Source organism: Onychostruthus taczanowskii, unplaced genomic scaffold (assembly GCF_017590055.1).
Source record: "Onychostruthus taczanowskii isolate IOZ18803 unplaced genomic scaffold, ASM1759005v1 scaffold9, whole genome shotgun sequence".
NCBI classification, from domain to species: domain Eukaryota; kingdom Metazoa; phylum Chordata; class Aves; order Passeriformes; family Passeridae; genus Onychostruthus; species Onychostruthus taczanowskii.
The window spans coordinates 6898155-6910087 of record NW_024506993.1 but is presented as its reverse complement, the minus strand read 5'-3'; the positions used below and the strand labels follow the sequence as shown (position 1 = coordinate 6910087).

Sequence of the window (11933 nt, the reverse complement as noted above, 5' to 3'; positions counted from 1 at the left end):
ATGTATTTTCATCTTTTACCCGTGTATTGACCTAAATTGACTGGTGTAAACCAGTTAGCTGACATGATTTAATTGGAAGTGCAGTCTTGCTGCAGGGAAAGGCAGGCTGTGACTCACAGCAGCTCAGCCATGGAGCAGCAGCAGGGTGAGTGTGCAGGGTTGGGATGGGGAAAAGGCAAAGTGGCTGTCCAAGTGCATTGGTTGCCCCTCTGCTTTTAAGTTGCTCACTGCAACTATTCTGCAAAGGGGTCTGTGTGCTCCTTTAGAAGGTAATGTTTGTGCTTACAGATTCTTCTAAAAATCCTCCAAAAAAACCCATAAAATAGGAATTCAGCACGATAAAAAAAAAAAAATAAACACAAAAAATCCCTCTAGGCCACCTGGCCAATTAAGAGCTCTCTTTTTAATTAGTTTCTTTCAATTTTATCTTTCCACAATTTCTTTAAACTAGATTATGTTTTCAAACAAAAAAAAATTTTGCTCTAAAAAAACTCGACCTTTATTTTGAAAACAAAAAGCGAAGCAGACACCTTGTGAACTACAGCTAAGTGAGGTGAATTTGTGAATTTGCTCTAAAGCTGAGAAAATTTTCCAGTGGGTTTTGGGAGAATCAGAGAATCATTTAGGTTGGGAAAAGATCTCTAACATTATGGAGTCCAACCACTAAGCCAGCACTGCCAAGTCCAGCACTAACCATATCCCCTAGTGCTACATCTACACTTACCCCACCACTTCCCTGGGCAGCCTCTTCCAGTGTTTGACAATAGTTTCAGTGAAGAGATTTTTCCTAATAACCAATCTGAGCCTCCTCTTGCACAACTTGAGGCCGTTTCCTCTTGTCCTTGGGAAGGAAGGGTTGGGAGCAGCTTTGCCTTCCCCCGGGACCTTGTGGGGTCCATAACATTAGGTTGAGCTGTGGGACTGTGGCTGCTGGTGACGAGCTCCTCTTCTTTCCACCCAGGTCTTTGGCTACTTGAACTTTATCCTCTGGGCAGGCAACATTTGGTTTGTGTTTAAGGAGACGGGCTGGCATTCCTCGGGCCAGCGGCACCCTGCGGACACCATGGAGAAGCAGCCCGGTGGCTACAACCAAGGTGGCTACAACCAAGACAGCTATGGGCCAGCTGGTGGCTACAACCAGCCAGGCTCCTATGGCCAGGTGGGTGAATATGGCCAGTCCCAGAGCTATGGGCAGAGCGGGCCAACCTCCTTCGCTAATCAAATTTAGGGTTCACGCAGCGCAAGCTCTTGCATCCCTCGCAAGTAGAGAGTTTAACAGGTCTCAAGTTTCAGTGGCAACAGGTTTTTAAGGGTTCTACATAAATTAATACTACAACATGGTGTTTAATGTCCATTGAAGGTCTAAGCCCACCTCCTTTGGCAAATGGGAGGTGACCAGTGGGCTGGAGTTGGCCTTTCTTTCCCTGACTAGCCTGACTAGACACAGGGGATGTGCTCCTCGCCGGTGACCTGGAGTTGCTGTTGTAGTACGTACTGTAGAGATAACTTTATGGTAGTTTTGTATGTGTTAAGATGGTAGAAGCTTTTTGTAGCCTCAAGTCAGTAGTATTTAATATGCATAATATAATTGAATTTCCTTCTGCATTTTGGTGAAAAACGGAAGTGTTTTACTATGATTTCTACAGATTATTCTGTATATCCATGCATGTAACATTGCACCTAAATTTTCAGAACTGCCTGTCTGTGACTCTTCAGAGAATTTGTTTTGGTTATACCTTTTTGTTTCAGAAGATTTTACTATTATTTCAGTTAACTGGGTCATCCATCAGTAATTTAGTGCATGGATAAGCAGTTTCATACTACCAAATGTCTGGACTGTGTAAATGGAACTTCTCGACTTCTGCCACTACATTTTGTTAAATGTCTGTTTAAACGAAGTATGCATCTTTTATATATTTTGCAGAGTTGAATATATGGCTTACCCAAGTTCTGAATGCTTTGTAACTAAACTGTTTTTCCTTGACATGGCATTCAGTAGTATATATGGTACCTGACCAATGTTTATTCCATTTAACTCAGCTAAGTATTCCTTCTATAAATCACTATTTCTATGGATGTTTTGTGAATCTTTTAACGTGAGATGTGGAGAATAAGGACCAAGTAACTGTGTTATATGTTTACAAAGGTATTTATTTAACTAAGATAACAGAGGTGCAGATATCAGTATACAAAATCATGTGGAAACGCCCTGTTGCTTGATACAGCAACATGAAAACCGCACGTATTGTTGTGACCTTACAAAGCATAAATATTCCTTTATGCCCTTTTATGAGAAGAAAACCTTTCTGTCCGTGCTGTTTGAAGATTGTTAGATATCCCTCTGTTAGGTTGCTGCTCTGAGCACTAGCTTGGTGCTAATGGAGAATGTAACTGGATTGACCAAATAACCCAGGCTCAGAGGAGCTCGTCCTGAAAGAGCCAGAGCCAGACTTGTAGCCTGTTTGGATTCCTCCTTGGGAAATTGAACCCTCCCTCACTAGGACATATGGGATGCATTGACACAAATGAAAGCCTGAAGCACAATGTACTAATCAAAACTGATCATCTGCATTTCTAGATCAAAGTGTATCAGTATATAATCTTATTGTATGAGCTGTAATGTTGAAAGCATCTTAGCTTAAAACAGCTTAGTCTCTTCTATGATTGTTGTAACCAATTTATGGCTACTCAGTGGATGAATCTATATTGTGATATCTATTTGACCCTAATAAAGTTATTGCATACAATGCATGTTTTCAGAGTATGTTAATATTGAAATGTCACTGCCAAATAATGACGATACTATTAAAGAAAAATAACTATTCCTGTGCCTGACCTTATTGGTCACATTCTTACTGTTTTCCAACACTTTTATGGGGATTGTTTTAATGTACAGTGGAGTACAACACTTCTGCAGACACCTGTCATTAAAGGTCAGTATCACAATTTTTTAAAAAAATTAAAAGTGTGCAGTTTAATACCTGCCTGCCTCTTTACCTCTCTTTCCACTGTCAGTAGGACTAGCCCAGTATTGTTCTAACCATCCCAGTTCTGAGAGTTGCTGAAAAGCTATGTGTGAGTTGTAGAGAAAACAAACTGGAATATCTAAATGTTCTCCTATTCCAAATGAGGGCAAAATACAATTTTCTGGGTTAACAAAAAATGTTATTTTGGCTCTTGGTTAATTTGTTTGGGGTTTTTTTGATTTGCATTTATTTTTAGGTTTTTGGGGTTGTTTGTTTGGGGGAGGTGGTGTTTTTTTGTTTGGTTGGTTGGTTTTCTTCTTTTAAGTTTGGAAAAATGTTAGATATTGGCAAGTCAGGAGAAAGTGAAATTTGTGTGTGTGGCAATGGGTGTGATGGGATGTATGCTCTTCATACCCTCTCCCACATATTCCTGCTTCTACTCTTTCTTTTTGTTGTTGTTATTGTTCTTTTAAATTCCCTTTCTATTAGTTGATGAGGAATATCCCAAACTCCCATATCTAAGCTTCTCCACTAGAAACAGTTTTTGTGTCAACTAGCTTTCTCTTCATGAACTTTTTCACACAAATCAGCAGGGTCCCATTCCCAAACTTTTCTATCCAAAGCTGAGGGATGGAAATGAGTTTTGTTTTGGCTTATTCCTGCATTTCAGACCAGATGAAATTCTTCTGTAACCATGTGAGCAAGGACTGCAGCTTTCTGGAATTCACACCCCTGGAGAAAGGGCAGTTTCTGATACAAGGCTTAGAACAGAATTAAGCTTATGTCATATTTTGGATACTATTTGTGTAACTCCAGGTCTAAGATTTTTCTCATGAAGGGCAGAACTGGTGGAAGAGTTAACAAAAAGTTGTGTAAGAGGCACATATTTTCATGAAAGGCTTGCCCTTGCTTTACCTAACTGGCCAGATCTTTACAGATACATCAGCTCCTTGCTGCTGTAAAAAACAGTTGAGCCAGTTGTCACCCTTTGGGGACTGTAATCTTCACTCTGAATTAGGAGGGAAGAAAAATTCTTTGTCTATAGCTTCTCAGATTGATAAAGTATGGCAGCAGCAAAAGTGAAAACAAAAATGATGCATGCACTTGTCTGTGTTATGTAAGAAAATGTATTTGAATGTTTCCTCTGTCTTCCTGTAGATTTGAGTTTTATCACATCCTTTTGCAGTTGCTGAGAAATTGAAAGTTTATTTCAGCTGGGGATGGTGACTGCATAGCCAAGGGTCAAGCAACTTATGAAAAAGACTGTATTTGATATTACCTGGATTTAAGACAAATAGTGAAGTAAACTCGAGCATCCTTTGTGAAACTGCTGCTGGCAGCCTCGTTGCTTCCCCGCTTCATCATTAGAGTATCTCTGCCAGTTAGTTAAATAACTAGGTCAGCCTGGGAGAGAAAAAACATGTTCCTTGATCTTTGTGCTGTCCCTCCTGTTTTCCCATGTGTTTCTCTTTATAGCCCATTTCTCAGCTGCCCAAGTTAGGAGCATGTTTGCATTTTCAAGTGTGAAGCTATGGGGGAGAGGCAGGTACATCTGGGTGAGTGTGGTGGGGAGGGGGGAGCACAGGACTTTTTCTCCAGGTGCCTCAGAGGCCAAAGAAGGGGCACATTCACCTGCTGGTTTGGGGTTTGCCCCATTGCTCTTGGCTGGGGAGGGGATTCACTTTGCAGAATCCCCTGCTGGATTCTGGAGCATCAATGCCCTCCATGGGAAGGTGCTGAAGAGGGCAGGGAGGGTAATTCTGGGCACCACTGGCTCTGCAGCCTGCTGCACTTCCTGCCCACCCCATCAAGGAGACAAGGATGAGTTCAGATGCAAACACAGCCCACAGGGCTCTGTCCTGGCTGGATGGGGTTGGGGTTTTTGTGTGTGATATTTTTCCTGATGACCAAATCTCCTTCAACGTGGCCGTTGAGCTGCACGTAACAGTGATGGCTAAGACTTGGAGAAAGTTTGTGGTCTTGTTGCATGAATTCATGTTGCAATTGCCTGCTCTGATTAAGCTGATTATTTCTGATCTTTATATGCTCTCAAATTGAAAGAGCAATCCAGGCTGTAGCCCTAAATCAATCTTGGCTGAAACTGTGATGTGCTGATATAAGAGGCAGTGGCATCAACATGCATTGCACCTCCCTGTAGTCTACTCCTGACAATATCTGCAGAGTTTTACTGTTAATATGACAGACAGATTAAGAACCACTGAGTAAAAACTGCCACTGTATTATTTAATACTTTTCTGAAAAAGTTCTTCTCATTATGCCATATCATGTCACAAGCATTTAGTCCTTTGTCCACTGGTTTTAAGATAGATTTGAGTCAAAATTCCTTATGTATGTGAATAGATGGTCTACTTAGCTTGTGCTCTCCCTAACTTCAATATTCTTTTTTTTAGGATTTCTTTTTATTCCCTACTTCTTCTCAACCCAGGAGCTTTTCCTTTTGGAATTCTCTAACATCAGCAATCATTTGTATTTTGCTATTAATATATCTGGTGCTGATTATCCCATCATTTGTCAATTACATCTATCCTTATTATGAAGACCTTAGCATTTCAATATGAAATTTTAATAGTTCAGTGGGAAGGCATCCTGTTTGTTGCATTTAGTTCCTATTCTTACATTTTTATTGCTGTGCCCCCCATTAATGAGATTCTAGGTTTTTAAGAATACAGCTGCCTTTCTGAAGTCTAAACGTCCGATAATAAAACATTTCTCAGAGGGAAAATTACTTGGCAATAGTATTTTCAGGATTGAAGATCATCTGCATCCATCTCCCCTCCAATGCCCTTCCACTATCCCAGGTTGCTCCAAGCCCTGTCCAACCTGGCCTTGGACACTTCCAGGGATGGGACAGCCACAGCTTCTCTGGGTGAAGAATTCAACCTGCCTGGCTGCAAGTTAGCAGCTGTTCTCCTGCGGCTGCTGAAGGGTTTGCTGGTGAAATGCAGCCTGAGAGGCCAGGAGGTGTGAGTGTGTCTCCTGTTTCAGGTATTCCCTCCTGCCTGTGTCCCTGGGATCCAGCCCTCCCCTGCCCCGCCCAGGGCCATCTCTAAGGGAGTCATGGCTATGTCACACACACGCGTTTCACAACATCAGCCTCCTGAAATGCAAAAAGCATTTCCTTAAAAAAGGAAAGGAAAACTCCGGGAAAATACCAAAACTGAAGCAGAGGCTCTGGCTTTTTCCCCGTGTCAATTATTTCAAGTGAACTGCCTGTAAAGATTTTGCAGTTTGAAGTGGCAGGTTGCGTATTTTGCGCAGACAGGATTGTTAACGTGTGAAACGTGCTAAAAATTGACCAATAAAGGCACCTGGATATTTCAAACATAAATAGTGTGCACCAAAATAGCTACAGAGCAGATGGCCTGGCTCCACACACACCTTGCTGACCAGAATACTCGACCAACACGCACAGCCAAAATCTCAATCTTCAAAGCTGATCATCTGCAAAGGCAAGGGTTATCCTCATGCTACCCTTCATCTGTCAGGCACAAACGCTCCTGCACACGTTAATTAGTGTATCCTAGAGGGATAATGAACCCCAGGTTTGTCTGAACTTGCTACTACCCCAGCAAAGCAAATCACCTGTTCTAGAGCTCAGGCTCTCAGAAGTCGGTGCGATTAAAACAACTGCGAGCTGAAATCTGATCTACAGTGGAAAGATCCCAAAACACAGAGGGCTGGGTTTGCCAGCCCGCTCGCAGTACTGCCTGCCAGTGATAAACAGGCAACTGAGTCTGTTTCTCACTCTCATTTTTTACCTTGGACGCTAAGACCAAACATCCCCATTCCACATATTAAATGGGATGTAACGCTTTTCATGCCTCGTTGTATGGTTCAACAGATGTGAAAGGGAATTATCACTTCAACGTGATATCAAGACTCTCTCTTTTTTTTTTTTTTTTTTTTTTTTTTTAGCTGATGGCAGATTACTAAGCCTGAATTCTTGTTTAATTTTAGTGTGTTAATTGATGGAATAATGAGCATTGATTATATGTGTTTTGGCTTCGTCATTGCAATTACAGGCTCTGTTTTATTCATGAGCCAGTCCTAAAGAATGCACCAGAGATCTAAGACAGCTTAAACCTCTCAGAAAAAGGCTATGAATTGTTTGAGTAATGACACTCTTAGATGGAAAATTAAAGGTTCTCTTTTCCCATGCTTTTTAAGATAATTAAAATCCAGGAACGGTAAGGTGGTGAACATCCTTATTCATTAGCCTTCAGTAATTTAGCTTCTGCTAAATGAGGAAAACATTTTAATTCTCTAGGCCATCTGTTGCAGTCTCCTTTGTGTGTCCCGTTACATAAAGTCTCATCATCATGGACAGTTTTAACATCAGTATTGTATCCTTTCACCAGCAGCGATGAGGTGGATGAGGTGGTTGAAGTCACCACCTATTAACAGACCACCCTGGAATTAAAGTGGCTGCTTTGTCTTTTAACTTGAAGTTATCCTGTCTAGACACCTCTAGGCAAAGGATCCGCAGAGAGGAGCCCGTGCATGGAGATAGGCAGTGTGACAAGCTGTGTTTTCTAATAGCAATATCCATGCCAATAAATAACAAAGTTCATTGGAGCCCTTCCAGTTCCACTAATGTGCGACTGCTCTGCCATATGGCTCCGAGCTGCTTTGGGAAGCAGCGCTCCCTGTTCGGCTGGGAACCACAGCCCAGGCTCCTGCTGGGTGCTGCTTTGGAAGTGGTTTGGAGGCAGAGCAGGTCTCTTTGCACTGTGATGGGGAAATAGAATAAATATTGGAGTAGGAGTGCTCACCGAGGATAAATGCTGGATCAGGAACTAGGAAATGCTTGGATTCCGACTCTGGCTGCAGGAATATCTCACTTTACACTGGGAAAGTTTCTCACAAAAATTGTAATATGTATAGATGAATGGATGCAGTGTCAAAGGTGTTCCTGATGCAAAGTTACATCCCCACAGGTGTAAGAGGATCGAGTTCCATTACGAGTTGGGTTTGCTTCTGTCAAATTCCCCTGTAAAATACAAACCCCACTACTTGCCAGCCCAGCAGTGCCTTCCAGGGGCGGCTGTAGCCCGGTGTATTTCTCTGGCTCCAGGATCCCCAGGCAGTGTTTGCATTATTGATAGGCATGGCCACAAGCAGGCTGCTTGCGCGGGCAGAGCTTCCATCCCCCTGCTCGCTGTTGCCCCGTTGCCTGGAGATCACAAACAGCCTGGCCTGGAGATGTGTGGCTGCAGAGCGAGTGTTCCCAGTACGAAGCAGTACTCGGTCAGGCAGGCAGCTCCTGCTTCCACCAAAAAAGGCCCTCCAGCTGCTGCAGGCATGCCCAAGGGGTAAGTCATGGCTTTGTTGTGGTATCTGCGTGATCTGCCGTTTGTGTTGGAGCTCATTATCTGGGTGTGTTTGTCTCCATCACATGCTCTGTAATTAGTTTCCAGCAATTCAGCACAAGGTAAGCAGGTTTTGATGGAAAGCAGGGGGGTGATCCTCACAAATGTCAGTCCTGCTGGAAATAAAAGCTATGTGCCTGCCTCAAGCTGAGAGCATTGGTGAAGGGGGGGAATGGCAGACCCCTCTCTACTTTCCTGGGAATAGGTATAAAACTGAGAAATCTCTGGGACCTCTTTCATGTTCATGGAGAAATTGCATGAAGTGTGTTGCAATGTCCCTCACTTAAAATTAATAATCAGCTTTAGTAACAACTGCAGGCTACTCACTCAGGTGAGGGATTAGAAGCTGTGTGATGTTCTTGTGCTTCTTGTAGAGGCCATTTTCCTTTCCACTGTGAAGGAAAGACACTGTCCCTTGGGAAGCCCTGAGTTCCTGGGTGATTAAATAAAACAGAAATGAGCAAGCTCATTCACGGAGAAATTCAATACCCAACGCAATTTACCAAGTGATAATTGTGCCTCTCTGCTTTCTCACCACCAGTGTACCCATAGCCAAGCAGCTGGCATCAATAAAAGGTAAGGGGAGCCCTTCATTGCCCCTTTGGGGTTCAGGTCCTTCAGCCCACATGCAGAAAGTTCTGGCAGTGTCACAGGGCTTGCAGAGGCCATGCAGATCCTCAGCTGATGCAAGTCCAGAGGGTCTCATGGGTCCCTGTGCCTTGTACTGTCCTGTGTTGTCACATCTCCTCTTGTGCTTGCCTGTTTGTAAAAAAATCACAGCATAAATCACCTGTGTGACCTCTGCCAGCAGAGGCTTGGGAGTATGCAGCCTTTCACAGTCATGCACAAGGGGGGAATGAATCCAGCCCAGATGCCAAGTTTGCCATAATGCTGGAGTGCAGCACTGATGCTCAGACACGGATGTTCCTGTGCAGCCAGGATCCAAATGAGCCGTGTTTTCCCTGGGGCAGGTCTCTGGGAGTCCAAACGCATCCAGGAGATGGTCACCATGGCCTGTCCCCGTGGTGTGGCAGGTCCTTGCTGGGTGCCCAGGGTCAGGATGGGCCAGATGGGTCTCACAGCCCTAGCTCTGAAGGGAAGCTCCTTTCAGGGGGTGATTGCATGGGATATGAGGCATGTTGCTGGCCCATTCCAAATAAAATCTGGGCCAGATCCTCTGTGGGTATAAACAGTTTCAGTCTCATTAACTTTAATGAAACTACACAGATTTCCACCTACCCAGGATGGTTTTAACAGAATCCTTTCAATTATATCTCAAAAGCCTTTTTTTTTTTTCTTTTTTTTCTTTTTTTTAATAAACTTTTCCTCCCTCCAGCTCTAAGAAAAGGCTCAGACCTTGAAAAGGCTTTTGCTACAGCAGCTTTGGTGTATAACAACTATGCTGACCCTGAGAGCAAGCTCAGTAAATCTGAAACCAAGAGCTTACTGCAATCCCAGTTTTGGCATTTCATGCAGGTGAGGGGGTCTGCTGGGTGGGTGGCACTGGGACAGCCCTGCCTGGGCACTTTGGGTGCAGGAATGGCAGCTCAAGCAGCTTGGCAAGCATCAGTCCACGGGTGATAGTCCCAAGTGAGACTTTAGGGGTTTGGTACAAACATTCTGTGACTTAGCTGCTTTATGTTGAGCCTGTGTCTAACACAGGGCCAAAGGAAGCAACAAACCACGGCTGATTCCTGCTTGAATTTGTTTAAAGAAAACAGGGCCATTGCAAAAGAAGCCCCAACCAAATTAAAACCCTTGGATGATGACAAAAGGCTGGTTTTGTGAGAAGAGAAGAAACTCATGGCTTTTAATGAGGTGTTTGGTGGTTTGCTGGGAGCCAGCCCTGTGCTGCAGAGGTTCACTGCAGTCACTGCTGGGGGTCCTGGGAGAGAGGGGCAGAAAGCCCTCACCCACCTGGATGGATCTGGTGAAAAACCATCACAGCAGTGCTTGTGGCTGTAAACTTCCTGCAGGTTTTGTCCCCCTCCCTAAATTAAAAAAAAAAAAAAAAAAATCAAGTGGTAGGAAAAGCTATATAGGACTAATGAAAAAGAGCTCAAATAAGTAAATGAGAGAGGTGATACCGTTACTCCCAAAAATAACAAAATCACGTGACTGGTTAGGGAGGGGAAATTGGCACCAAATTAGAAACTAGGCACCTTATTGAAAAAGAATTTAAAATATTACTGGAAGCAATTAAGCTTGGGATCCTGAGATGGTTGGGAAATGATTAAGCTAAGAAACTACCCTGGAACTCTAGCAAGGCTTTTTCATTAGGAAATATAAATAATAGATATGTTACAGAATTTTAATAATCCATTCCAACACGAGTGCCCAAGAGGATCCAAAAGTAGCAGTATTAAAGTTATGCCTATAAAATCAACAGTTTCTGAAACTTTCACAATATGTATTTGTATATATTTCAATATTAAATTTAAGAGGGTTGGTTGGTTGTTTCCTCCTCCCAGTTTTATCAAGACACAGGACTCCCTTTTTTATCTAACAGTTACCAGCTGTATCATCATCATCATTGTCAGATTTTCACTCATAATTAGGTGTCTTTTGGACATAAAGATGTATTCTGGATTCTTACAGAAACTTTGAGGACTGCTTGTTCTCCTTTCTGACTGCAATAATATTTCTGTTTGAATTTCCTTGGATACCTTTTGAAAAACTAATATGAATGTTGACATAACAACCTGAATGGGAAAATAAAAAATACATTAATATTTACATAAGTAGATGTCTTTTTTTTTTTCTAATGATGCAATAAAAAAGGAACTTCATGCTTTTTTTTTTCATTTAAAATCTTTCATAGGGCCAAGAAAACAAACCAAAATACCAGGAAATCATTTCTTCCTTGGATGAGGAGTCAGAGAACAAAATTAATTTTGAAGACTTCATGATCTTGTTAGTCAGTCTCACTCTAATGTCTGACCTGCTGCAGGAGATCAACAATGTGAAAACCACAAAATGATATGTGATTGTAAGGAAGCAATGTCCTGGCAGCACGTGATGGAAACATGAGTGGGGTACACACAGAGGTACCACTGTGTCCTGGATACCCTGTGCTGCTCCCTTTTAAATGGAATAAAGTTGTGTCCAAACCTGGCTGAACTTACTCCTCTCCAAACACTCCATGACATCCGTGCTCAGGGATTTGTGTGCTCTGCATTCGTGCTTTGGGAGAGTGAGTGACTGGCTCCTGCTGGGTCCAAGACCAGTTAACAGCTGGGGGCAACTCCCAGCCCAGTCTAATGCCAGGGAATGCAGCCCAGGCTCTCCCAGAGTTCTCCATCCTCTCCCTGCCATGGTGTGGGACATGATGGAGAGACAGCTGCCAAAACGTGCAGCTGCCAAAATGTGCAGCTTCCCTGGGGAAGGGCTGCCCAGCTGCCCAGGCTCTCCCAGTCACCCTGAGCAGCTTCAGCCCTGAGCAAGGGCTACCAGTGATGGGTTTCACAATGGCAATGACCACAAAAGCCTTAGGTAAAGATTGATTTTAGTCTGTGTGGTTTCCACCCCACCGTTAACCCTGCTGAAGGGAGCATTTGTTTACTTTTATTTCCTCCTC

At 43.2% G+C, this 11933-nt stretch overlaps 2 protein-coding genes across 3 annotated transcripts in view; both read left to right on the top strand.

The window, feature by feature from the left end:
* SYNPR (synaptoporin) overlaps positions 1-2747 on the top strand; it is a 101758-nt gene extending 99011 nt beyond the window's left edge. For both annotated transcript variants that reach the window (XM_041425706.1, XM_041425707.1), the window contains one exon: positions 962-2747. In XM_041425706.1, the coding sequence (XP_041281640.1) occupies positions 962-1228 (267 nt within the window). In that variant the 3' untranslated portion in view covers positions 1229-2747. The remainder of the gene's footprint in view (positions 1-961) is intronic.
* A 5442-nt stretch (positions 2748-8189) lies between these two features.
* On the top strand, positions 8190-11354 carry SNTN (sentan, cilia apical structure protein). Its single transcript, XM_041426056.1, has 4 exons — positions 8190-8299; positions 8898-8932; positions 9693-9832; positions 11178-11354. The coding sequence occupies exons 1-4, from the start codon at positions 8190-8192 to the stop codon at positions 11334-11336; spliced, it is 444 nt and encodes a 147-aa protein (XP_041281990.1). The 3' UTR covers positions 11337-11354.
* The last annotated feature ends 579 nt before the right edge of the window (positions 11355-11933 follow it).

What these genes read in the sequence shown, in the direction of transcription:
- SNTN (XM_041426056.1), top strand. Translation starts at nt 8,190, where the DNA reads ATGTGTGGCTGCAGAGCGAGTGTTCCCAGTACGAAGCAGTACTCGGTC. An exon ending in GCTGCAGGCATGCCCAAGGG is followed by an intron (nt 8,300 to 8,897) that starts GTAAGTCATGGC and finishes TCTCACCACCAG; the next exon opens with TGTACCCATAGCCAAGCAGC. An exon ending in GCAGCTGGCATCAATAAAAG is followed by an intron (nt 8,933 to 9,692) that starts GTAAGGGGAGCC and finishes TCCTCCCTCCAG; the next exon opens with CTCTAAGAAAAGGCTCAGAC.